The sequence below is a fragment of the Xenopus laevis genome, chromosome 2S (genome assembly GCF_017654675.1).
Source record: "Xenopus laevis strain J_2021 chromosome 2S, Xenopus_laevis_v10.1, whole genome shotgun sequence".
In the NCBI taxonomy this organism is placed as follows: Eukaryota; Metazoa; Chordata; class Amphibia; order Anura; family Pipidae; genus Xenopus; species Xenopus laevis.
The window spans coordinates 8,485,730-8,511,987 of NC_054374.1; the positions used below are offsets into that span (position 1 = coordinate 8,485,730).

Consider the following 26,258-nt stretch of genomic DNA (forward strand, 5'->3'; position numbering starts at 1 on the left):
ATGGTGATCACCAACCAAAAGCATGCATAGCTGACGTCACAAAAAGATTGGATTCAACTGCTTTTAGCTACCAGAGAGCTGGGCTAACTCTACTGCACTACTTTGCATTTTATTAGTATGTACCTGTCGACAGAGCAGCATTGTGGGGTTTGGGTGGAAGTCCAAGGTTATATAAATTCTCCTTTTACCCGTCCATCATGCTGTATACATAATATAGGAGCTTTTTAGGTTTGTCTGCAGCAAATTATAGAACTCCAGAAACTGAGCTCTATTAGTGAACATTAAACCAGACAATGTGTTCCACCAGGGAATCTGGTCAGCGAACTCTGTGGCCTCTTCAGTATTTCAAATATTACTCTTCAACCTACAGCCTTGTTGCTATTGATAACGACAACTCCCAGAACCACTGCACAGCTTTATATATAAACAGGGATATAAGGATCATTGGCAAAGTGTAAAAAAATATAAATCAAAAAAGCACTTTGAGTGTGGCATCAAGGGACACACATTTTGATCAATAAAGCACAAAGTTCTGCAATGGTGGTCTTAAATGGATATTTGTTTTAACCTTGAACATATTCCATGATGTCACATAACGCACATGTACATGTTCCCAAGGTGACATGAAGGTGTCTGGCCCATATCACTGGAATGCCGAAATGAATGAAGTTGTACTCATTTCCCATCTGGAATCCCCAAGGCAACAGTATATGTGATTTTCCTACGAGGAGCTTAATTAGGAAGCTGTTAGAGCCATCACGGCATCTATGTAACAGTTATTTCAGGCAGCGTTTCGCAGGGTTCCTCATATAAAAACTGCTTCATATGTCATCTTACATGACAGCGCAGAGCCAAGGCTTTAGGGAAGGTCACTCTGGCTATTGGTTGGAGGCCCCATGCAAAAAAATTTTTTTAAAAAATAGTGCAGACAATAAATATTGTATTTAAGAACCAATAGGTATTTGTATTTATTCTAAACATGTCCAATTTGCTTGTGTTGAGTTACGGCTTGAGTACCAAATTAGGAGCCAAGGACTGGATTTAGATATGTGTGGGAATACAGGGCTTTACAAGTAGTCTGGGACCCTATATAAATTAATGTAATTTCACATATACTAAAAACATCTGTATTCTTCAATCTAAAGAGTATGGGCACTTAGGAAACCAAATGTAGACACACTCAACACTTGGAATCAGTGGCCCAGTTGCCCCATCCCCGCAGCACTGGGAGCCGTATATTGTAAACATGGGGCTATAGACAGTCAAAATATACCACAGGCGCCACAGAAAGTTAACGCATCTCAGTTTGGCCTCTGTGTTTCATGTCCTATGGGCCCGTAATCATCATAATCATTTGTATTAATACCTCCATAGGGCACCTTTAGGGGTCTGGGCAGGGAATGGACTGGGCTGGTGGGACACAGGGGAAAAACCTAAATACCCCAGATCCGTCTACCGAAAAAATAATTTCAACATTAATTAAATTCAATAGGATTATTTTGCCTCCAATAAGGATTCATTTTATCTTAATTTGGATCCAGTACAAGGTACTGTTTTATTATTCATAAAAAGGAAATATGTTGTAAATGCCCTGCTTGGAGAGGGCCATGCTGGAGGAACCTGAAATCTAACTGTGACTGCAATGGGAATTTTGTGGCAAACATGAGCAGGCTGAATCTCAATTTTTCAGCTCTTCTAGTGCATTGGTTCTGCTGCCTCAGGAGACCCTAAACACCTCTGAGGGCAATAATCCCTGCATAAGGCATATCATGCAGCTGTTAGGTGGTGCTGGGATTTATAGTTCAGTAAAAGGGCAGCAACTAAGAGATGCCTGGTTTAAAGGAAAACTATACCCCCAAAATGAATACTTGAGATTTATACGTTTATATCAAATTAAGTGGCATGTTAAAGAATCTTACTAAACCAGTACAGGTATGGGATCCGTTATCCGGGAACCTGTTATCCAGAAAGCTCAGAATTATGGAAAGGCTGTCTCCCATAGACTCTATTATAATCAGATAATCCAATTTTTTAAAAACAATTTCCTTTTTCTGTGTAATAATAAAACAGTAGCTTGTACTTGATCCCAACTAAGATATAATTAATCCTTATTGGAGGCAAAACCAGCCTATTAGGTTTATTTAATGTTAACATGATTTATTAGTAGACTTAAGGTATGAAGATCCAAATTACAGAAACATCTCTTGTCCGGACAACCACAGGTCCCGAGCTTTCTGGATAACAGGTCCCAAACCTGTATATATGTATATAAGTAAAAAAAGTAAATATTGCCCTTTTATGTCACTTGCCTTGAGCCACCATTTCGTGATGGTCTGTGTGCTGCCTCAGAGATCACCTGACCAGAAATACTGCAGCTCTAACTGTAACAGGAAGAGATCACCTGACCAGAAATACTGCAGCTCTAACTGTAACAGGTGTTTGTGTGCACCGTGAATCCTACGATCCCAGGGATTTTTTAAAATGGCAATTTTCTATTTATGTGCATAAACAGAAATATAAAGATACACTTGATAAAGGGCTGGTTATGCCCAAAACGTTGCTTCACTTGTCGCACAAATAGATTATATTTTCACTGAACCGGAGTGCTGCTGAAATATGTTTTGGAAATTTTCTATTTATGATTACCCAGTGGCACATACTACTAAAAAAGTATATTATCATGAAAATGGTTTATTTACATGAAGCAGGGTTTTACATATGAGCTGTTTTATGCAATATCTTTTTATAGAGACCTACATTGTTTGAGGGGTATAGTTTTCCTTTATGTGGCTTCTTTTCTGGAGAAAGAGAGCCAAGTGAGAGCCAAGTGATTTTTGCGGTGTCTGTTGCTTGCGTGTGGTGAGAGTTCAGATGTGCTGAACTAATATATCTCTCCTCAGCTGAAAGTCCCAGGGATTTACTCAGAAAGGTCACAGTAAATCCTGGCCGGGAGCACATGAGTGCAAAATGACTTGCATAATCTAACACTTAACTTTCAGCCCCCAGCCGCAGGATTAGGGAAAAAAGAAAGAAAACATACATTAATAAACTTGTGTTTCAGTAGAAAAAAAAGCAGAGAATCTTTTGGCTTCTGTTGGTGTAGGGTTGTACCGTTCTACTAATAATTGTAATGTCTAGGGCAGTGATCCCCAACCAGTAGCTCACGAGCAACATGTTGCTCTCAGTGTCCTCAAAGCAGGGGCTTCTTTTTGAATTCCAGGCTTGGAAGCAAGTTTAAATTGCGTAAAAACTAAGTATAGTGCCAAGTAGAGCCTCCGGTAGGCTGCCAGTACACATAGGGCCTACCAAATAGCCAATCACAGCCCTTATTTGGCACCCTAAGGGACCTTTTCATACTAGTGTTGCTCCCCAACTCTTTTTACATTTGAATGTGGCTCAAGGGTAAAAAAGGTTGGGGATCCCTGGTCTGGGGGCTGTTGGGAATCAGGGGTAGATAGATCTGTAGGAGCTACATGTAAATAGTATGGATACACAAACACCTGGTGAGGAAACAATGGCCTCTATGTCTAAAGCTGCCCATACACAGGCCTATAAATGCCCATATTGTGTGCCCTCCTATCAGCCTGCCTGACCAATATCTGTCAGAAGATTGGCCAGATATTTATCAGGTTTAATAATCCATTAGGGCAAGGACTGAATCAGTGTGTTAATGTGGTTCTACCCAAATGGATCTCTGTAGGGCCCCCATATAATCCAATCACTGACATTTGGATCAGTCCAATGTGATAAACTGCACTGGAGGCCAAACCAAGCAATGATTTATTCATGTATGGCCAGCTCCTTTTGGGGCAAGGTGCAAAGCATAGATTACACTGACCAATGCCATAACCACAAGAGGGCCCTTAGCACTTCAGAACTTGCAGAATCTGTAAAATATCTGTTACTGCCTGACCCATGAACTCACTGCGACAAACTGCTCAGAATCGCCTTTAAAACACTGATGCCACGTAAAAATACTGGCATTCCTCTCCTCTCATGCCTACATCTACTGTATATAAATTGTGTTGTTTCCTCTCATTGTAGAAGACCATTTCTGATGTTCTTGCTCAACATGCACCATCAGCGGGCACACCAGAGGACATGCAGAAACTGGTGCTAGAGCACTTAGGCACCAAACGGTCTGTGATTGAACTGGAGGGAGTACAGATACCAGGTATGGCAGAAGCCTCATCTCACTATACCGTCTTAATTGCTCTAGAAAGCAACAAATTCTAATGAGGCCAGTTGGGAATTATTCAAGGAATGAAACCCTCATGCTGGGTGTGATCCAACTGTAAGTCATTTAGTTCTCATGTTTCCAGAATAACTCTTTCTACAGGCTGAAAACCACACAAATGTAACAATCACAGTGTTGAAAACCACATACATTTTTCTTTGCGGTGAAATCTCAGTATAAGCTGAGCCTTGTCTTTCAGCATTTGTTTGCTTGCACTCGGTGTGAACCAAGAATGGGAACCTCCATGCATTTGTTTCTGCTCAATGTGCTGCCTCCATCGACCCCTCTCCAGTAATATTCTCTCATAATATTTATTCTGTATTTACAGTCTGCAAGAAAGATGCTTCTATTCTATTGCATTTATTTCCAGTCTTGCCCCTAAGCGGATCTGTTATTGTTGTTGGTTGGAATGACATGACCTAGTTTGCTTGGCAACATCTTATTATTTCAGAGCTGCTTGGCCCTGGGCAGTTCTACTGTGGACACCAGTCAGATCTGATCTCTGCAGGGTCAGGCAGTAAACAGTGTCTGTTATGAATAGAAATCTAAATAGTAGCCTTGTTTCTTGTCTCTTTTACATCTGATGGATTATTCCATTTCATGGGCATCAGAGTCTGCTATCCAGACAAATACAAGAGGTCCGCTGTACTCAACCCATTATCAATATATTTAAGACATTGAGACAGTTTGTGCCTTAAAGGAGAAGGAAAGCTACCGAAGTAGTTTATTGCCAATAGATTAGCCACAATAGTGCAATATTTATTCTGCAGAATGCTTTACCAAACACCTCTATAAGCTCTCTGTTTGTTTAGGATAGCAGCTGCCATATTAGCTTGGTGTGACATCACTTCCTGCCTGAGTCTCTCCCTGCTCGCTCATTGCTCTGGGCTCAGGTTACAGCAGGGAGGGGAGGAGGAAGAGGGGGAAAGTGGAGAGAGGAGCAAACTGAGCATGCTCAAGCCCAAGCCCTGGAGGTTTATGCTGAAAACAGGAAGTCTGATACAGAAGCCCATGAGTACACAATAGAAGGAAAGAAATGTGCTGTTTCTTTTGACAGAGGACTCAGAGCAACATTACTTTGAGGGTTTACTGGTGTATTTATATAGACCTTTCTGATAAAGCTTACTTACTTTTAGCCTTTCTTTCTCCTTTAAGCTACATAAATGTCTCCCCTTTAAAAAAACAGGGATTGTTTGTCCATATATTGCAAAATAGAGTCATCCCTGGTCTGGCCAGTCCTACACTAACTTTCATCTGATTAAGAATTATACTGCTTCATTATACATTTAACACAGGGAATAATGTCTCAATATCTTAAATATATTGATAATGGGTTAAGGGCAGAGTATTTGTCTATATGAATTTTGGGGTCACAGCCTCATTGCACCCCAGCCTAATGGTTTAAAAATTTAATGGTGAGCACAACGTTCCCTTGTTTGTTGTACTGAATTTGTGAGTGATAGATAATCTTCCCATATGTTACTATGAGTGACAAAGGGACCATTTTATATTGCTTATAAAGTCTTGTGGAAATCTGATGTAATGTTGGATCATAATGTTATAATCTTATGCTGGTCAAAGTAATAACTACTTTATTTACTGATTTACTTATTTAAAGAAATATATTGCTTATACAGTAAGTTGCTTCTCTTTTATTTTTTTTTATCAGTTGAAGGAGAAGGAAAGTTTGTTATACTTGGGGGTGCCAAAAGTTAGGCACCCCCATGTGATTGTATTTACTTATCTGATACTCTGGTGCTCCTATTAGGAGAAAACTGCTTTTTTTGTCCTAATGCATTAAAGTCAATGGGCTTTTTTTCTTATGGCGACATTTTTTGTAGGTATTCAGTATGTGTGTGTGGTGGGAGACGAGGCAACCAATATCAACAAAAGATGATGATGATGATGAATCCAGAACTAGTTTTTGCTACTCACTCTCCCAGTTGTTTCTAAATAACTGGAATATTCAGATAATAGAAAGATAGCACTGTCTGTTTATACTGTGAAGCAAATTAGCTGTGTTCCAGCAAAGCCTTAAATACATTGTGTGATCATTTTAAATCGCTTACACATTGTGCACATGGCAAATAATACAGTTTAATATCAGTGACTGTGACAAATAATCACACGCTAAACTTCAAAACGTGCAAAATGGTGTTTTTAAAACTTTCTTAAATTAAGAAAACAAAATTAAATTGTGACCTGGTGATAAATGCCTCTGCTGTTCTGGCCTTCATTCCCGGCTTTACCTTCATTTGATCAATTACCTTTAATATCATTTTAAAGTGTACTTAATGGTTTCCATCTGATTTATTTAGTGCTGGCAATTCTACTGCAGCCCCATAGAAGCATCTGTGCCACCACAACCTCCACAGAACTCGTCTAATAATATCCCGCCAGTAAATTCCCCAAAAATCTGATTTATTCTTAAAGAGAAATTAAAGGGTTGTATTAACTCCTCTTGTGGCACAGCCAATCAGAACCTAGCCCTATACAGGTATGGGACCAGTTATCCAGAAGGCTCGGGACCTGGGGTTTTCCACATAATGGATCTGTCCATAATTTGGATCTTCATACCTTAAGTCATTAATTAGATCTTATAATTAATTATATCTTAGTTGAGATCAAGTACGAGCTACTGTTTTATTATTACAGAGAAAAAGGAAATCATTTTTTAAAATTCGGATTATTTGGATAAAATGGAGTTCATGGGAGTTTCTATAATTCGGAACTTTCTGGATAATGGGTTTCCGAATAACGGATTCCATACCTGTACTTTTCCTACACATTAATGAAGGAAGATGTGTAATTAAATGTATTTCTTGATGCCGCAATTCAAGGTCACTTTTTTAATATTAAAAAATCTGTTTTGTACAATGACGTTTGTGGGACTGCACTAGGCAAATCCATTATGGAGACGGAGCTTGGAGTCCTTGTAGATGATAAGCTTGGCTGTAGCAAGCAATGCCAGTCAGCAGCATCAAGGGCAAATAAGGTTTTGAGTTGTATTAAATGGGACAGAGAGTCACGGGAGGAGGGGGTCCCACTGTATAGAGCACTGGTAAGGCCCCATCTAGAATATGCCGTACAGTTTTGGTCTCCATCACTCAAACAGGACATTATTGTATTAGAGAGGGTACAGAGAAGGGCAACTAAGCTGGTAAAGGGAAAATCTTAGCTATGAGGAAAGACTGGCCAAATTGGAGATGTTCACGCTGGAGAAGAGGCGCTTAAGGGGAAATATGATAACTATGTATAAATATATAAGGGGATCATATAATAATCTCTCTAATGATTTATTTTAGGGATGCACCGAATCCACTTTTTTGGATTCGGCCGAACCCCCGAATCCTTCACGAAAGATTCGGCCGAATACCGAACCGAATCTGAACCCTAATTTGCATATGCAAATTAGGGGTGGGAAGGGGAAAACATTTTTTACTTCCTTGTTTTCTGACAAAAAGTCACGCAATTTCCCTCCCGCCCCTAATTTGCATATGCAAATTAGGATTCGGATTCGGTTCGGCCAGGCAGAAGGATTCGGCCGAATCCGAATCCTGCTGAAAAAGACCGAATCCTGGCCGAATCCCGAATCGAATCCTGGATTCGGTGCATCCCTAATTTATTTACCAGTAGGTCTTTCCAGCTGACACAAGGTCACCCATTCCGATTAGAAGAAAAGAGGTTCCGCCTAAATATTGGGAAGGGGTTTGTTACAATGAGAGCTGTGAAGATGTGTAATTGTCTCCCTGAATCAGTGGTACAGGCTGATACATTAGATAGCTTTAAGAAGGGGTTGGATGGTGTTTAGCAAGTGAGGGAATACAGGGATATGGGAGATAGCTCATAGTACAAGTTGATCCAGGGACTGGTCCCATTGCCATTTTGGAGTCAGGAAGGAATTTTCCCCCTCTGAGGAAAATTGGAGAGGCTTTAGAGGGGTTTTTTGCCTTCCTCTGGATCAACTGGCAGATAGGCAGAAAAAAAAAAACTAAAAGGTTGAACTTGATGGACGTGTGTCTTTTTTCAACCATACTTACTATGTTACTATGTAATTTTCAGGTTTCAGGTATCCCTTTAATTGAGCATTAGTTTAAAAATGATATTCCCCTATCTCCCACATGGTTTTTCCCACAGACGGACTGAGCGTAGATTCCATTAAATACCTGATGTTTGACTGGAACTGGAGAGATCAGAAATTGAGGTGGATGATGGATATTCCAGAGGTAGGTTGATGGGAATAAATATTATATTCTCAATGTATATTGTAGCAGTGTATGGTCAGTATATGAATTAAAACGGATACAAGGGTTATATTAAACATACTGTACATGTAAACACATATGTTTCAACTTGAGGTATTCTCTCCATGTGTGGATGGTGGTGGGATGACACGAATTATGAAACATGGGGGCAAATTTATTAAGGGCGGCGAAGTGGCCATCGCTAGCGAAAATTCACCAAAAAGACAATCCGCAGGGACATCACCAATTTACTAACAGGCGCAGAGGACAATTGGTTAGTGAAGGAGGTCAACGATATCGATGTTTCACACCTTTTCGTTCAGGCAAATGATCATTACTCTACATTCCACTACATCACCCTTTTCGCCAGAGTCTGAATCGCCAGGTTAAACCTGGTGAACTGATAAGATGAAGCTACATCCTCCTCATCCTCCTCAGTCTCAGCGCATTAGAGTGAAAAGCTGAACTTTTACTAAAAAGTTGGTTATTTCGTTCTACTGCGCATGCATCTGCCCCCGTGCAGTTTTCTGCTGATACGAGCACCGGCCCGGGGTTTCAGGTAAGTCAATACAATCACTTGCCTAACATTTGACACCGCCAAGTGCTAAACGAAGTTCCTTCTCCTTTAAAGGAGAACCAAACCCCTTGATAATAAAACCCCTACCCTACATAGCCCCCACCTACTGCCCCCCACCCTAGATGTAAACTCCGGGTAATTGCCCCTAAGTCTTTACTTAAGGACTTTCGGCGCATGCGCAGTTGCACTGATATGTCTAAGCATCAAGTTCAGTATCAGAAATCTCCCAGTGTCTTTATAATCTGCACACCATGGAATGGGCACAACAAAGAAGCTCAATACTACCCCCCTGTGGCAGTTAAGTGAATGACATATCAGAGGGTTAATACGCTGACACTCTATAGGTGATTATATGTCACTATATTATGTTGTTCTTAACTTGTTAGGCTGCAAGCCTTGTGGTGAGCTTGATAACCCTAAACATTGGTTTAGAATGTACCACATTATGTTTATTGTTGTTATTTGCACTAGGAAATTGATGTCAGGGGTTATTGTGCCTCAGATTGCCCCAAAAAGTGCTTCAAACAGTGTGTAGTCCCCTAAATAATCTATCCTATAAGCCAATGTGCGAAAGTGTATGACACAGCCCTGAGCACCACAAACAGAACATAGACCACAGGTAACAAACAGGGAATTTATTGCAGAGTACACCAAGCAATGATCCACATAACTCAAACCAGTGACAGTTCCTTTGAGCTCTTCCCCCTCACCTGGCCTCATTGTTCTCACATTGCCCCCCATCACCATTACTGAGCAGAACTCTTTTACGGTGGAATTGTAGACCATTCAGCACTAGATCTGATATTCCACCTGATACTGCCACAAAATACATTAACTATGTCAGATTATTGAGCCACATACTCGAATCTAGACAGGTGTGTAGGACATGGCATTGGGCTTTGTGTTCTCCTAATTATTAAAGCATCTTTGGTAGAGCCTCCCTCCTATGGACACAGGCTATTCCTGACCTGAACCAAGAGCTGTGGGAAGAGGCAACAGACGGCCTACAGCTTCTCAATTTCAATAAGGGACAGACTGATACAATAGAAGGTTCTCCATCAAGTTTACATTTTAGCGAATTAGCGTAGTGGTAGGGAATTAATGGCTGCCGCAGTGGTGCTATATTTGGTGAAGCCTTTGCTGGTGAATAACTTTTCCTTAGCACTTGGGTAACCGATGTTTAAACCGATCAACCAATGAAATGGTTTTATCCAAACTTTGATATTTTCGAATGGCTAAGCTTTGTTTGAGCCTCCAAAATAAGTGTTGCCTTTTTTAATAGCTCCTACTTTCTTACTACAGCTCAAGTCCATCAAGGATTTAAATGCTGCCAGTCAACTTGTTTAATTATAAAATCTAATAAGAAGAATTTGAAAAGAAAGACAAATATGGGTGTGTTAGTTATCATTTTCAGGAGCCAAGTTATAAACACTGCATATTTGCAATGAGAGAAAGAGAAAGTGCCATTACATTTTGTTAAGGATGAAGAATTTAAAACATATCTACATTAAAGGGCTCATTTATAATAGCAAAAGACACCCCTTATGCCCATGCATGTGCCTGATACATGTTGCACTCAGCACCTTGAGCTAATTTAACAATTCAAGAGCAGGACACAGTGCTGTCAGACACAAAAAAAAAACCCATAAAGTTAAGACACTCCAGCACCCTCTTTCTAAAAAAATTCACCCAGAAAACAGCTGAAAAGCTGGTGTCATTCTATTCCAGAGTTATTCCTTCCATATTTACTTGACTTCTCCAATTGTTTTTATTAAATTTTAAAAATAAACATTTGAATATATAGGGGATTATAAAACAAAGAAAAGCCAATATCTTACTTTAAATTCAAATACTAAAAATGTTCAAAACAACATATGAAATAGTTTGTTAACGGTCTCTCTCCACTTGGAGCTAAAGGCGTAAGTCAAAGTACTACATCAGCGGATCCCTCAATATTTAGCAGAAATTTTTAGGAAAATGACCAGGCTATAGATACCATTGTATGAAACTTGAAACAAAATTGCGTGTTGGTCAGACTTTGGCAACATGGGGCCATACTGATAAACTACATATCATAGTTTTTGTGGAAAAGTGTAGCAATGGTAACTGCCATACAATAACAACCAATCACTTGAATGTTCTATTCAGAATCAAAACATTTATTGATTTTTTTAATATAAAACAAGATTTGGGGGGGGGACAGTTGAGAAGTTATATGGGGGGGACATATAGGGATTCTCAGTATCAACCATCATAATATTCCTTGGGTCTGTATAAAGCTATGTTGCTTTAAGTTAGCAGTGCACCCAGTGGTGTAACTCCCCCATCACCCGCGGGCCCACCCACCACCCACACCTATGGGCTAAATATACCCACAGGCCCCACGTTCCTCTCCCCCCTGTGCAACATCAATATATGTAAATGCACAGGGAGGTGGAAATGGGGAATCGCGGGAAACATATAGGAATGGGGGGCTCAAGTCAGAGCAGGATTTACAGGGCTCCATCTCTTTGAAGGAGACGGGGTCTGCACCCCTTACAGTTACACCACTGGATGCCCCAATTGCAAGATTTAGCTTGAATTCATTGAATTCATTGTAACTCTCTGCGTTATGAGATTTTAGAATTCAGGTATTTCAAGGAACGAACCACCGATTTCATAAACTGTCGGGCCACACTAATGATTTGCTTTAGCCCATTCTTGCGTTCACTTGGCTGAACTTCCTGGTGGGGCGATTCCACTTTAAGGTCAGGCTCTACACGCTCCATGGGAAATGATGGACTCTGTTGAGGCTTATGGAGGGCAAAGCGTTTTCTACGATTCTTAACAGGTTTGTAGCCTTGAATGGTTGGAACTGTCTCAGGTTCCTTTGTTACATCATCTTGAGGGTCTTCATAGGGAACAATTCCATTCATATTGGATTTCATTACTATAGGATTGCTTTTTCTTTCCTCACTGATGACCTTATCAATTATCCATGGTAATAATTTCTGCACAGAGGTGTAAACTCCAGGGGAATAAGTTCCACCGCAGCCTGATCCCCAACTTGCTATCCCAACCACAGAGAAGTGTTGGGCTTTGCTGCCTTTGCACATCAGGGGACCTGCACTGTCACCCTAAAATAGAAAGAGAAAAATAAATATGAATATTAATTTCACTGAACAAAAACATAACTTCATCCCACTGTGATGTATTATACTAACAATAATAATAATAATGGTCCTTGCACATTTTAGCTTTAGTTATGGTCAATGCAATTGCACTATATACAATTAAAACGATTAATATTGAAGTTGGTAAAATTGTAATGATAAAAAGCCCTCATCCCTAGGAAAACAATCATCCCAGCAGATGATATGCACAATATAATAACACATACCTGGCAGCTGTAAGTGGCCCCTGCCTTCTGGCTGGCACACAGGTTAGAATCTCCTAATCTTCCTTTATACCATTTGGTGCCATTGCAGACTTTGGCATCAATTTGCTCAACCTTTGCTTCCTGCATGATTCTCACTGGTTCCGCAGCTGCAGATAATCGTATAAAGTAAATTAAATGAATGATCTTTGTATTCTGTATGTAAAGTAATAAGTACATGTTCTGTGCTTGTAAATTACAACTGGGCTAAACGTGTCTATCAAATATAAACTAGATTTCCTTTATGGAACCTTAGCTCGACATTGTATTTGAAAATTATAATACTGACAATTGCACGAGTGGATTGATAAGTCATAGCGATTAATGATGGCGCATAATATGCAAGTGACTGAAATATCTGTGAAATCTGATGTTTCTCCAGACCCAGATTTGTAGCGTGGGTGGTGGATGATGCCGATCTTGGGGCACCCACAGACAAAATCCGGTCCTGTGTTTATCTAAGGATTTCACTAATGTCAAGCCAACACTGATCCATTCGTTATAATACAATGATAAATTCAATATAGTAAGAATAGAATTGAAGCCTTACATTCATCATGACTACCCCATCCTGCAATGTAACACTCTGTAAAGTGCTGAAGTTGAGCAGACGGCATGGGAATACAAGCGACTTGAGACTCGCTGTTGAATTCAATAGGTTTGTCCACTTGTATCAAGGCGATATCGTTGTGCGCATTCTGCGGATTATATTCTTCGTGCCGAATGATCTTCTGAAGTTTACGGACCAAATTCTGGGGTATGTCTGCCGTTACGGTCCGTATTCCAAACACTAGCCGCAACGTGCTCGCTGTGTTCTCACTAGAATAAGAAATAAAAGGATATCTCATCAATCAGCCCTTCATTTGTTCTAAGGCATAAGCTCTACCAATCAATCCTCTTTAGGAACAAAATCAACCCTGTAGCCCCTAGAATAGTCTAAACTCTTAATAATTCCATAAACCACGTGGTTCTCAAGTAAAATTAAACAGAAATAGCATTTGATGCAGTACAGGGGCAGATTTATCAAGGGTCAAATTGAAAATTCAAAGTAAAAAATCAGAATTTCGAGCTATTTTTGTGTACTTCGATTAGGGAATAGTCCAAATTCGAATCAAATCGTAATTGATTGTACTGTCTCTTTAAAAGTTTGGCCATTCACCATCTAAAACCTGCTGAATTGGTGTTTTAGCCTATGGTGGACCTCCTAGAACCTATTTGGAGTCAATTGGTGGACTTTGAAAAATCAAAGATTTTTTTTTGTTGAAAATACTTCAATCCAATTCGATCGAATATGATCTTACTTTGATTCGAATGATTGAAAACAGCCTATTCACCCGCAGGAAAAAAATGATTTTTTAAATAAATTTAGTTTGGTCTTTTTTATTCGAATTTCAAAGTTATGGGAGTTCAAAAATAAACTCCGATTACTTCGAAATTCAACCCTTGATAAATCTGCCCCTATGTGTTTGCAAAGTGTTCTGTAGATTTACTACATCAGAATTGATTTGTAATAATTTGCTATAGAGACAACAGCCTGCAGTTTGGACTTGTAGGAATTCCATTGCACGATCGTCTCAATATTAATAAAGAAAAGGAAGAGTTTCTTACCCATTCAGATTGTTGAAGCAGTGGGCAGCAGTCACAACCCACTGTGTGTTGAGGATGATCCCTGCACAGATGTGTTCATATCTATCTCCTTCCTTTTGCTGGATACTGACTAACCAGGGCCATTTTCCTTGTGCTGTACTCACTCCATTTACTTCCTGGGACCAGTAAAAACTTTCATACAAAGGTCGGTTTCCACAAACTGATGGATGGAAAGAGAGAAATTAGAAAAGTGGACAGAAATTGGGAACATGCAGTTTTTATAGTGAATAACCCAAATACAAACCCTACACTGTACAAAATACATACAGTATATACAAGATTACACTTTTTATTACAGAATAGAAAAAATATCTAAGAGAAACATATATACAAAGGTTAGAACAAAGGTCAGTCTCAGGAATACATACTTATTCGATTAGAGGTTTCAAATTGTTGAAAAAGATGAAAAATAGTTAGAAAAAACAAAAGCAGCTCCATCTCTGCTCCTGCCATTTCTACACTAATGACAAACACTGCACTGCACAAGAAGATGTTACTTTAGCTAATGACATCACAAAGCTGTAACCATGGAAACCATTCCATAATATCAAACACTTCATTGTTCTAGTTGTTACTAGAACTGATGACATCACAATGAAAGCTGTAGCCATGGAAACACAAAGTTGTTACTGGAACGGATGACATCACAATGAAAGCTGTAACCATGGAAACACAAAACTGGTCAATTACACTTAAAGAATTATAAAGCAGCTGCATGACTGTATAAACTATACTGCACAAAGTGATATTATCTGAAACAATGGCATGACAATAAAAGCTGTAACTATGGAAATAATGAAAAATAAACTCGTTTCCAACATATGTGTCCTTATCATTTAGTTGCACCCCTCTAAGCAGTCCGATCGTGCGCTCGCACAAAAACAAGAATTTTGAGTGAATAAACTAAATTTTGTATTAATTCTGACCTGAGCACACAGTTTTTAAAAACTGCACACAAAAGTATAAAATGTTCCCACAAAAGAATTTGTATGTGCACATAGTTACTATTTTGGTGTAGGCAGGCAGTACAGGTATGGGACCTGTTATCCAGAATGCTCTGGACCTGGGGTTTTCCAGATAAAGGATCATTCCATAATTTAGATCTTCTTACCTTAAGTCTACTAGAAAATCATGTAAACATTTATATATAAATATAAACCCAATAGGCTGGTTTTGCTTCCAATAAAGATTAATTATATGTTAGTTGAGATCAAGTACAAGCTACTGTTTTATTATTACAGAGAAAAGGGGAATTATTTTAAAATATTTGGATTATTTGGATAAAATGGAGTCTATGGTAGATGGTCTTTCTGTAAATTGGAGCTTTCTAGATAACAGGATTCCAGATAATGGATCTCATACCTGTATTATCAGCTCTGCTTGGGGTTTTTGGATTGAAAACAACATATGAAATAGTTTGTTAACGGTCTCTCTCCACTTGGAGCTAAAGGCGTAAGTCAAAGTACTACATCAGCGGATCCCTCAATATTTAGCAGAAATTTTTAGGAAAATGACCAGGCTATAGATACCATTGTATGAAACTTGAAACAAAATTGCGTGTTGGTCAGACTTTGGCAACATGGGGCCATACTGATGTAGGGATGTGTAAAATAGCCACCCCCTAGTATTTTGTGCAGGCAGTCCCTCAATGTTATGGACACCTATTTGGGTCCTAAAATACAGTTGGGAGGGCTACTGTTTGCTCTTTCTGCTCTGAAGCCATGCTTCTCTGTGTCCATTTTGTGCTGGCTCTAGCCTGAGCTAACAGGCTGAGTCTGTGTGGAATCTGAGTATTTTAGGATTAGTAAGAATAGGCTACTCACCATTATAGGTCACTCTAGGAGTGACAGACAGACAGGTTATTTAGTTGAGCAGCTCCAGGCTCCGACGAGGAGAGTCAGAGGGATTAAGATCCCGGGTACTAATAGCCCAGAAGTAGGGACTAAGTGTATAGGAACAGGGTAGATAGATTCCCCTCAGGTTCCACTTAGGGAAAAGGCTGAAAGCTGGTTGTACCTTTATTGCTGCTGAGCTTGTCCTCTTGCCTGTGGGGATTAATACTGACCATATGGTGCTGTGAGTATTGCCTATTCAATGTGATGCTAAATCCTGTCATGCTCTATTGTATACTCCACTGAGGATTGTGTATGTTCAATAAACCAGTTCATGTTTAAGTTATAAGAACCACTGGCGCCCAATTATACCCTGAATCCAGTTACAGTTACACTACACCCTGCCTCCACACCGTTGCGAGGGCTCACTCCCTAAGATTACAGGTCTCATCCGGTGCACATTTAGTGGGAGTGGAGCTCAATAGTGGTGTAAATAACACACAATTTACTATAGCGCTACACTGATAAACTACATATCAAAGTTTTTGGGGAAAAGTGTAGCAATGGTAACTGCCATACAATAACAACCAATCACTTGAATGTTCTATTCAGAATCAAACCATTTATTGATTTTTTAATATAAAACAAGATTTTTTGGGGGGGGGGACAGTTGAGAAGTTATATGGGGGGGACATATAGGGATTCTCAGTATCAACCATCATAATTTTCCTTGAGTCTGTATAAAGCTATGTTGCTTTAAGTTAGCAGTGCACCCAGAGGTGTAACTCCCCCATCACCCGCGGCCCACCCACCACCCACACCTATGGGCTAAATATACCCACAGGCCCCACGTTCCTCTCCCCCCTGTGCAACATCAATATACGTAAATGCACAGGGAGGTGGAAATGGGGAATCGCGGGAAACATATAGGAATGGGGGGCTCAAGTCAGAGCAGGATTTACAGGGCTCCATCTCTTTGAAGGAGACGGGGTCTGCTCCCCTTACAGTTACACCACTGGATGCCCCAATTGCAAGATTTAGCTTGACTTTATGCTGAATTCATTGTAACTCTCTGCGTTATGAGATTTTAGAATTCAAGTATTTCAAGGAACGAACCACCGATTTCATAAACTGTCGGGCCACACTAATGATTTGCTTTAGCCCATTCTTGCGTTCACTTGGCTGAACTTCCTGGTGGGACGATTCCACTTTAAGGTCAGGCTCTACACGCTCCATGGGAAATGATGGACTCTGTTGAGGCTTCTGGAGGGCAAAGCGTTTTCTACGATTCTTAACAGGTTTGTAGCCTTGAATGGTTGGAACTGTCTCAGGTTCCTTTGTTACATCATCTTGAGGGTCTTCATAGGGAACAATTCCATTCATATTGGATTTCATTACTATAGGACTGCTTTTTCTTTCCTCACTGATGACCTTATCAATTATCCATGGTAATAATTTCTGCACAGAGGTGTAAACTCCAGGGGAATAAGTTCCACCGCAGCCTGATCCCCAACTTGCTATCCCAACCACAGAGAAGTGTTGGGCTTTGCTTCCTTTGCACATCAGGGGGTCCTGCACTGTCACCCTAAAATAGAAAGAGAAAAATAAATATGAATATTAATTTCACTGAACAAAAACATAACTTCATCCCACTGTGATGTATTATACTAACAATAATAATAATAATGGTCCTTGCACATTTTAGCTTTAGTTATGGTCAATGCAATTGCACTATATACAATTAAAACGATTAATATTGAAGTTGGTAAATTGTAATGATAAAAAGCACTCATCCCTAGGAAACAATCATCCCAGCAGATGATATGCACAATATAATAACACATACCTGGCAGCTGTAAGTGGCCCCTGCCTTCTGGCTGGCACACAGGTTAGAATCTCCTAATCTTCCTTTATACCATTTGGTGCCATTGCAGACTTTGGCATCAATTTGCTCAACCTTTGCTTCCTGCATGATTCTCACTGGTTCCGCAGCTGCAGATAATCGTATAAAGTAAATTAAATGAATGATCTTTGTATTCTGTATGTAAAGTAATAAGTACATGTTCTGTGCTTGTAAATTACAACTGGGCTAAACGTGTCTATCAAATATAAACTAGATTTCCTTTATGGAACCTTAGCTAGACATTGTATTAGAAAATCATAATATTGACAATTGCACGAGTGGATTGATAAGTCATAGCGATTAATGATGGCGCATAATATGCAAGTGACTGAAATATCTGTGAAATCTGATGTTTCTCCAGACCCAGATTTGTAGCGTGGGTGGTGGATGATGCCGATCTTGGGGCACCCACAGACAAAATCCGGTCCTGTGTTTATCTAAGGATTTCACTAATGTCAAGCCAACACTGATCCATTCGTTATAATACAATGATAAATTCAATATAGTAAGAATAGAATTGAAGCCTTACATTCATCATGACTACCCCATCCTGCAATGTAACACTCTGTAAAGTGCTGAAGTTGAGCAGACGGCATGGGAATACAAGCGACTTGAGACTCGCTGTTGAATTCAATAGGTTTGTCCACTTGTATCAAGGCGATATCGTTGTGCGCATTCTGCGGATTATATTCTTCGTGCCGAATGATCTTCTGAAGTTTACGGACCAAATTCTGGGGTATGTCTGCCGTTACGGTCCGTATTCCAAACACTAGCCGCAACGTGCTCGCTGTGTTCTCACTAGAATAAGAAATAAAAGGATATCTCATCAATCAGCCCTTCATTTGTTCTAAGGCATAAGCTCTACCAATCAATCCTCTTTAGGAACAAAATCAACCCTGTAGCCCCTAGAATAGTCTAAACTCTTAATAATCCATAAACCACGTGGTTCTCAAGTAAATTAAACAGAAATAGCATTTGATGCAGTACAGGGGCAGATTTATCAAGGGTCAAATTGAAAATTCAAAGGAAAAAATTAGAATTTCGAGCTATTTTTGTGTACTTCGATTAGGGAATAGTCCAAATTCGAATCAAATCGTAATTGATTGTACTGTCTCTTTAAAAGTTTGGCCATTCACCATCTAAAACCTGCTGAATTGGTGTTTTAGCCTATGGTGGACCTCCTAGAACCTATTTGGAGTCAATTGGTGGACTTTGAAAAATCAAAGATTTTTTTTGTTGAAAATACTTCAAATCCAATTCGATCGAATATGATCTTACTTTGATTCGAATGATTGAAAACAGCCTATTCACCCGCAGGAAAAAAATGATTTTTTAAATAAATTTAGTTTGGTCTTTTTTATTCGAATTTCGAAGTTATGGGAGCCCTAAGATTACAGGTCTCATCCGGTGCACATTTAGTGGGAGTGGAGCTCAATAGTGGTGTAAATAACACACAATTTACTATAGCGCTACACTGATAAACTACATATCAAAGTTTTTTGGGGAAAAGTGTAGCAATGGTAACTGCATACAATAACAACCAATCACTTGAATGTTCTATTCAGAATCAAACCATTTATTGATTTTTTTAATATAAAACAAGATTTTTTGGGGGGGGGGGACAGTTGAGAAGTTATATGGGGGGACATATAGGGATTCTCAGTATCAACCATCATAATTTTCCTTGAGTCTGTATAAAGCTATGTTGCTTTAAGTTAGCAGTGCACCCAGAGGTGTAACTCCCCCATCACCCGCGGGCCCCACCCACCACCCACACCTATGGGCTAAATATACCCACAGGCCCACGTTCCTCTCCCCCTGTGCAACATCAATATACGTAAATGCACAGGGAGGTGGAAATGGGGAATCGCGGGAAAACATATAGGAATGGGGGGGCTCAAGTCAGAGCAGGATTTACAGGGCTCCATCTCTTTGAAGGAGACGGGGTCTGCTCCCTTAACAGTTACACCACTGGATGCCCCAATTGCAAGATTTAGCTTGACTTATGCTGAATTCATTGTAACTCTCTGCGTTTTGAGATTTTAGAAATTCAGGTATTTCAAGGAACGAACCACCGATTTCATAAACTGTCGGGCCACACTAATGATTTGCTTTAGCCCATTCTTGTGTTTCACTTGGCTGAACTTCCTGGTGGGACGATTCCACTTTAAGGTCAGGCTCTACACGCTCCATGGGAAATGATGGACTCTGTTGAGGCTTCTGGAGGGCAAAGCGTTTTCTACGATTCTTAACAGGTTTGTAGCCTTGAATGGTTGGAACTGTCTCAGCTTCCTTTGTTACATCATCTTGAGGGTCTTCATAGGGAACAATTCCATTCATATTGGATTTCATTACTATAGGACTGCTTTTTCTTTCCTCACTGATGACCTTATCAATTATCCATGGTAATAATTTCTGCAACAGAGGTGTAAACTCCAGGGGAATAAGTTCCACCGCAGCCTGAATCCCCAACTTGCTATCCCAACCACAGAGAAGTGTTTGGGCTTTGCTTCCTTTGCACATCAGGGGTCCTGCACTGTCACCCCTAAATAGAAAGAGAAAATAAATATGAATATTAATTTCACTGAACAAAAACATAACTTCATCCCACTGTGATGTATTATACTAACAATAATAATAATAATGGTCCTTGCACATTTTAGCTTAGTTATGGTCAATGCAATTGCACTATAATACAATTAAAACGATTAATATTGAAGTTGGTAAATTGTAATGATAAAAAGCCCTCATCCCTAGGAAACAATCATCCAGCAGATGATATGCACAATATAATAACACATACCTGGCAGCTGTAAGTGGCCCCTGCCTTCTGGCTGGCACACAGGTTAGAATCTCCTAATCTTCCTTTATACCATTTGGTGCCATTGGCAGACTTTGGCATCAAATTTGCTCAACCTTTGCTTCCTGCATGATTCTCACTGGTTCCGCAGCTGCAGATAATCGTATAAAGTAAATTAAATGAATGATCTTTGGTATTCTGTATGTAAAGTAATAAGTACATGTTCTGTGCTTGTAAATTACAACTGGGCTAAACGTGTCTATCAAATATAAACTAGATTTCCTTTATGGAACCTTAGCTAGACATTGTATTAGAAATCATAATATTGACAATTGCACGAGTGGATTGATAAGTCATAGCGATTAACCCCTTTGCCTGCCAAGCACCGTACCCGTACGTTCTGGCAGGCAAGGGCTTTAACTGCCAAGCACGTACATTGTACGTGCTTGCAGTTTTACATGCTGTACTCTGCATCAAGCGGCTTTAGCCGCCTCTGCAGAGGTTTAGCAGCATTGACAGCCCCTGGGCAACGAGGCTGGGGGGCTGTCATGTCGGTCCTGCGACTGGATTGTCGCAGGGCCGACCTAAAGAGGCAGACACAGCAAATCGCGTGTCTGCCTTGCTGCACTGCTCCTCCTGCTACCTCGTGTTCCAGCGACGCCCACGACACTTCCTGCTTGCTGTGAATCTGCAGATCTCTCTTCTCCAGCTCTTAGATCAGCCAAAACGGTAAGTGCCCTTTATTTACACACTTGCATACACCTACCTACATTATACACACATACCACACATATTTTAGTAGTAAAAAAAAAACAAAAAAAAAATTAATGATGGCGCATAATATGCAAGTGACTGAAATATCTGTGAAATCTGATGTTTCTCCAGACCCAGATTTGTAGCGTGGGTGGTGGATGATGCCGATCTTGGGGCACCCACAGACAAAATCCGGTCCTGTGTTTATCTAAGGATTTCACTAATGTCAAGCCAACACTGATCCATTCGTTATAATACAATGATAAATTCAATATAGTAAGAATAGAATTGAAGCCTTACATTCATCATGACTACCCCATCCTGCAATGTAACACTCTGTAAAGTGCTGAAGTTGAGCAGACGGCATGGGAATACAAGCGACTTGAGACTCGCTGTTGAATTCAATAGGTTTGTCCACTTGTATCAAGGCGATATCGTTGTGCGCATTCTGCGGATTATATTCTTCGTGCCGAATGATCTTCTGAAATTTACGGACCAAATTCTGGGGTATGTCTGCCGTTACGGTCCGTATTCCAAACACTAGCCGCAACGTGCTCGCTGTGTTCTCACTAGAATAAGAAATAAAAGGATATCTCATCAATCAGCCCTTCATTTGTTCTAAGGCATAAGCTCTACCAATCAATCCTCTTTAGGAACAAAATCAACCCTGTAGCCCCTAGAATAGTCTAAACTCTTAATAATTCCATAAACCACGTGGTTCTCAAGTAAAATTAAACAGAAATAGCATTTGATGCAGTACAGGGGCAGATTTATCAAGGGTCAAATTGAAAATTCAAAGTAAAAAATTAGAATTTCGAGCTATTTTTGTGTACTTCGATTAGGGAATAGTCCAAATTCGAATCAAATCGTAATTGATTGTACTGTCTCTTTAAAAGTTTGGCCATTCACCATCTAAAACCTGCTGAATTGGTGTTTTAGCCTATGGTGGACCTCCTAGAACCTATTTGGAGTCAATTGGTGGACTTTGAAAAATCAAAGATTTTTTTTTGTTGAAAATACTTCAAATCCAATTCGATCGAATATGATCTTACTTTGATTCGAATGATTGAAAACAGCCTATTCACCCGCAGGAAAAAAATGATTTTTTAAATAAATTTAGTTTGGTCTTTTTTATTCGAATTTCGAAGTTATGGGAGTTCAAAAATAAACTCCGATTACTTCGAAATTCAACCCTTGATAAATCTGCCCCTATGTGTTTGCAAAGTGTTCTGTAGATTTACTACATCAGAATTGATTTGTAATAATTTGCTATAGAGACAACAGCCTGCAGTTTGGACTTGTAGGAATTCCATTGCACGATCATCTCAATATTAATAAAGAAAAGGAAGAGTTTCTTACCCATTCAGATTGTTGAAGCAGTGGGCAGCAGTCACAACCCACTGTGTGTTGAGGATGATCCCTGCACAGATGTGTTCATATCTATCTCCTTCCTTTTGCTGGATACTGACTAACCAGGGCCATTTTCCTTGTGCTGTACTCACTCCATTTACTTCCTGGGACCAGTAAAAACTTTCATACAAAGGTCGGTTTCCACAAACTGATGGATGGAAAGAGAGAAATTAGAAAAGTGGACAGAAATTGGGAACATGCAGTTTTTATAGTGAATAACCCAAATACAAACCCTACACTGTACAAAATACATACAGTATATACAAGATTACACTTTTTATTACAGAATAGAAAAAATATCTAAGAGAAACATATATACAAAGGTTAGAACAAAGGTCAGTCTCAGGAATACATACTTATTCGATTAGAGGTTTCAAATTGTTGAAAAAGATGAAAAATAGTTAGAAAAAACAAAAGCAGCTCCATCTCTGCTCCTGCCATTTCTACACTAATGACAAACACTGCACTGCACAAGAAGATGTTACTTTAGCTAATGAAATCACAAAGCTGTAACCATGGAAACCATTCCATAATATCAAACACTTCATTGTTCTAGTTGTTACTAGAACTGATGACATCACAATGAAAGCTGTAGCCATGGAAACACAAAGTTGTTACTGGAACGGATGACATCACAATGAAAGCTGTAACCATGGAAACACAAAACTGGTCAATTACACTTAAAGAATTATAAAGCAGCTGCATGACTGTATAAACTATACTGCACAAAGTGATATTATCTGAAACAATGGCATGACAATAAAAGCTGTAACTATGGAAATAATGAAAAATAAACTCGTTTCCAACATATGTGTCCTTATCATTTAGTTGCACCCCTCTAAGCAGTCCGATCGTGCGCTCGCACAAAAACAAGAATTTTGAGTGAATAAACTAAATTTTGTATTAATTCTGACCTGAGCACACAGTTTTTAAAAACTGCACACAAAAGTATAAAATGTTCCCACAAAAGAATTTGTATGTGCACATAGTTACTATTTTGGTGTAGGCAGGCAGTACAGGTATGGGACCTGTTATCCAGAATGCTCTGGACCTGGGGTTTTCCAGATAAAGGATCATTCCATAATTTAGATCTTCTTACCTTAAGTCTACTAGAAAATCATGTAAACATTTATATATAAATATAAACCCAATAGGCTGGTTTTGCTTCCAATAAAGATTAATTATATGTTAGTTGAGATCAAGTACAAGCTACTGTTTTATTATTACAGAGAAAAGGGGAATTATTTTAAAATATTTGGATTATTTGGATAAAATGGAGTCTATGGTAGATGGTCTTTCTGTAAATTGGAGCTTTCTAGATAACAGGATTCCAGATAATGGATCTCATACCTGTATTATCAGCTCTGCTTGGGGTTTTTGGATTGAAAACAACATATGAAATAGTTTGTTAACGGTCTCTCTCCACTTGGAGCTAAAGGCGTAAGTCAAAGTACTACATCAGCGGATCCCTCAATATTTAGTAGATATTTTTAGGAAAATGACCAGGCTATAGATACCATTGTATGAAACTTGAAACAAAATTGCGTGTTGGTCAGACTTTGGCAACATGGGGCCATACTGATGTAGGGATGTGTAAAATAGCCACCCCCTAGTATTTTGTGCAGGCAGTCCCTCAATGTTATGGACACCTATTTGGGTCCTAAAATACAGTTGGGAGGGGTACTGTTTGCTCTTTCTGCTCTGAAGCCATGCTTCTCTGTGTCCATTTTGTGCTGGCTCTAGCCTGAGCTAACAGGCTGAGTCTGTGTGGAATCTGAGTATTTTAGGATTAGTAAGAATAGGCTACTCACCATTATAGGTCACTCTAGGAGTGACAGACAGACAGGTTATTTAGTTGAGCAGCTCCAGGCTCCGACGAGGAGAGTCAGAGGGATTAAGATCCCGGGTACTAATAGCCCAGAAGTAGGGACTAAGTGTATAGGAACAGGGTAGATAGATTCCCCTCAGGTTCCACTTAGGGAAAAGGCTGAAAGCTGGTTGTACCTTTATTGCTGCTGAGCTTGTCCTCTTGCCTGTGGGGATTAATACTGACCATATGGTGCTGTGAGTATTGCCTATTCAATGTGATGCTAAATCCTGTCATGCTCTATTGTATACTCCACTGAGGATTGTGTATGTTCAATAAACCAGTTCATGTTTAAGTTATAAGAACCACTGGCGCCCAATTATACCCTGAATCCAGTTACAGTTACACTACACCCTGCCTCCACACCGTTGCGAGGGCTCACTCCCTAAGATTACAGGTCTCATCCGGTGCACATTTAGTGGGAGTGGAGCTCAATAGTGGTGTAAATAACACACAATTTACTATAGCGCTACACTGATAAACTACATATCAAAGTTTTTGGGGAAAAGTGTAGCAATGGTAACTGCCATACAATAACAACCAATCACTTGAATGTTCTATTCAGAATCAAACCATTTATTGATTTTTTTAATATAAAACAAGATTTTTTGGGGGGGGGGACAGTTGAGAAGTTATATGGGGGGGACATATAGGGATTCTCAGTATCAACCATCATAATTTTCCTTGAGTCTGTATAAAGCTATGTTGCTTTAAGTTAGCAGTGCACCCAGAGGTGTAACTCCCCCATCACCCGCGGGCCCACCCACCACCCACACCTATGGGCTAAATATACCCACAGGCCCCACGTTCCTCTCCCCCCTGTGCAACATCAATATACGTAAATGCACAGGGAGGTGGAAATGGGGAATCGCGGGAAACATATAGGAATGGGGGGCTCAAGTCAGAGCAGGATTTACAGGGCTCCATCTCTTTGAAGGAGACGGGGTCTGCTCCCCTTACAGTTACACCACTGGATGCCCCAATTGCAAGATTTAGCTTGACTTTATGCTGAATTCATTGTAACTCTCTGCGTTTTGAGATTTTAGAATTCAGGTATTTCAAGGAACGAACCACCGATTTCATAAACTGTCGGGCCACACTAATGATTTGCTTTAGCCCATTCTTGTGTTCACTTGGCTGAACTTCCTGGTGGGACGATTCCACTTTAAGGTCAGGCTCTACACGCTCCATGGGAAATGATGGACTCTGTTGAGGCTTCTGGAGGGCAAAGCGTTTTCTACGATTCTTAACAGGTTTGTAGCCTTGAATGGTTGGAACTGTCTCAGCTTCCTTTGTTACATCATCTTGAGGGTCTTCATAGGGAACAATTCCATTCATATTGGATTTCATTACTATAGGACTGCTTTTTCTTTCCTCACTGATGACCTTATCAATTATCCATGGTAATAATTTCTGCACAGAGGTGTAAACTCCAGGGGAATAAGTTCCACCGCAGCCTGATCCCCAACTTGCTATCCCAACCACAGAGAAGTGTTGGGCTTTGCTTCCTTTGCACATCAGGGGTCCTGCACTGTCACCCTAAAATAGAAAGAGAAAAATAAATATGAATATT

The 26,258-nt window shown here is 39.8% G+C and overlaps 4 protein-coding genes across 5 annotated transcripts in view; all 4 read right to left on the reverse strand.

Moving 5' to 3' along the window:
- Positions 1-11,191: 11,191 nt before the first annotated feature.
- LOC121400391 (acrosin-like) lies at positions 11,192-15,163 on the reverse strand. Its single transcript, XM_041583345.1, has 5 exons — positions 14,489-15,163; positions 14,082-14,280; positions 13,024-13,292; positions 12,438-12,583; positions 11,192-12,174 (listed from the first exon to the last, which is right to left on the reverse strand). Exons 1-5 carry the CDS (start codon positions 14,571-14,573, stop codon positions 11,668-11,670), a joined length of 1,206 nt encoding a protein of 401 aa, XP_041439279.1. The 5' UTR covers positions 14,574-15,163; the 3' UTR covers positions 11,192-11,667.
- Positions 15,164-17,525: 2,362 nt separating this feature from the next.
- On the reverse strand, positions 17,526-18,778 carry LOC121400392 (acrosin-like). Its single transcript, XM_041583346.1, has 2 exons — positions 18,385-18,778; positions 17,526-17,944 (listed from the first exon to the last, which is right to left on the reverse strand). Exons 1-2 carry the CDS (start codon positions 18,680-18,682, stop codon positions 17,748-17,750), a joined length of 495 nt encoding a protein of 164 aa, XP_041439280.1. The 5' UTR covers positions 18,683-18,778; the 3' UTR covers positions 17,526-17,747.
- Positions 18,779-20,756: 1,978 nt separating this feature from the next.
- LOC121400376 (acrosin-like) lies at positions 20,757-23,848 on the reverse strand. Its single transcript, XM_041583287.1, has 4 exons — positions 23,175-23,848; positions 22,768-22,966; positions 21,709-21,977; positions 20,757-20,806 (listed from the first exon to the last, which is right to left on the reverse strand). Exons 1-4 carry the CDS (start codon positions 23,257-23,259, stop codon positions 20,757-20,759), a joined length of 603 nt encoding a protein of 200 aa, XP_041439221.1. The 5' UTR covers positions 23,260-23,848.
- Positions 23,849-25,090: 1,242 nt separating this feature from the next.
- Positions 25,091-26,258, reverse strand: part of LOC121400394 (acrosin-like) — a 28,935-nt gene continuing 27,767 nt past the window's right edge. For both annotated transcript variants that reach the window (XM_041583348.1, XM_041583347.1), the window contains exon 5: positions 25,091-26,224. In XM_041583348.1, the coding sequence (XP_041439282.1) occupies positions 25,700-26,224 (525 nt within the window). In that variant the 3' untranslated portion in view covers positions 25,091-25,699. The remainder of the gene's footprint in view (positions 26,225-26,258) is intronic.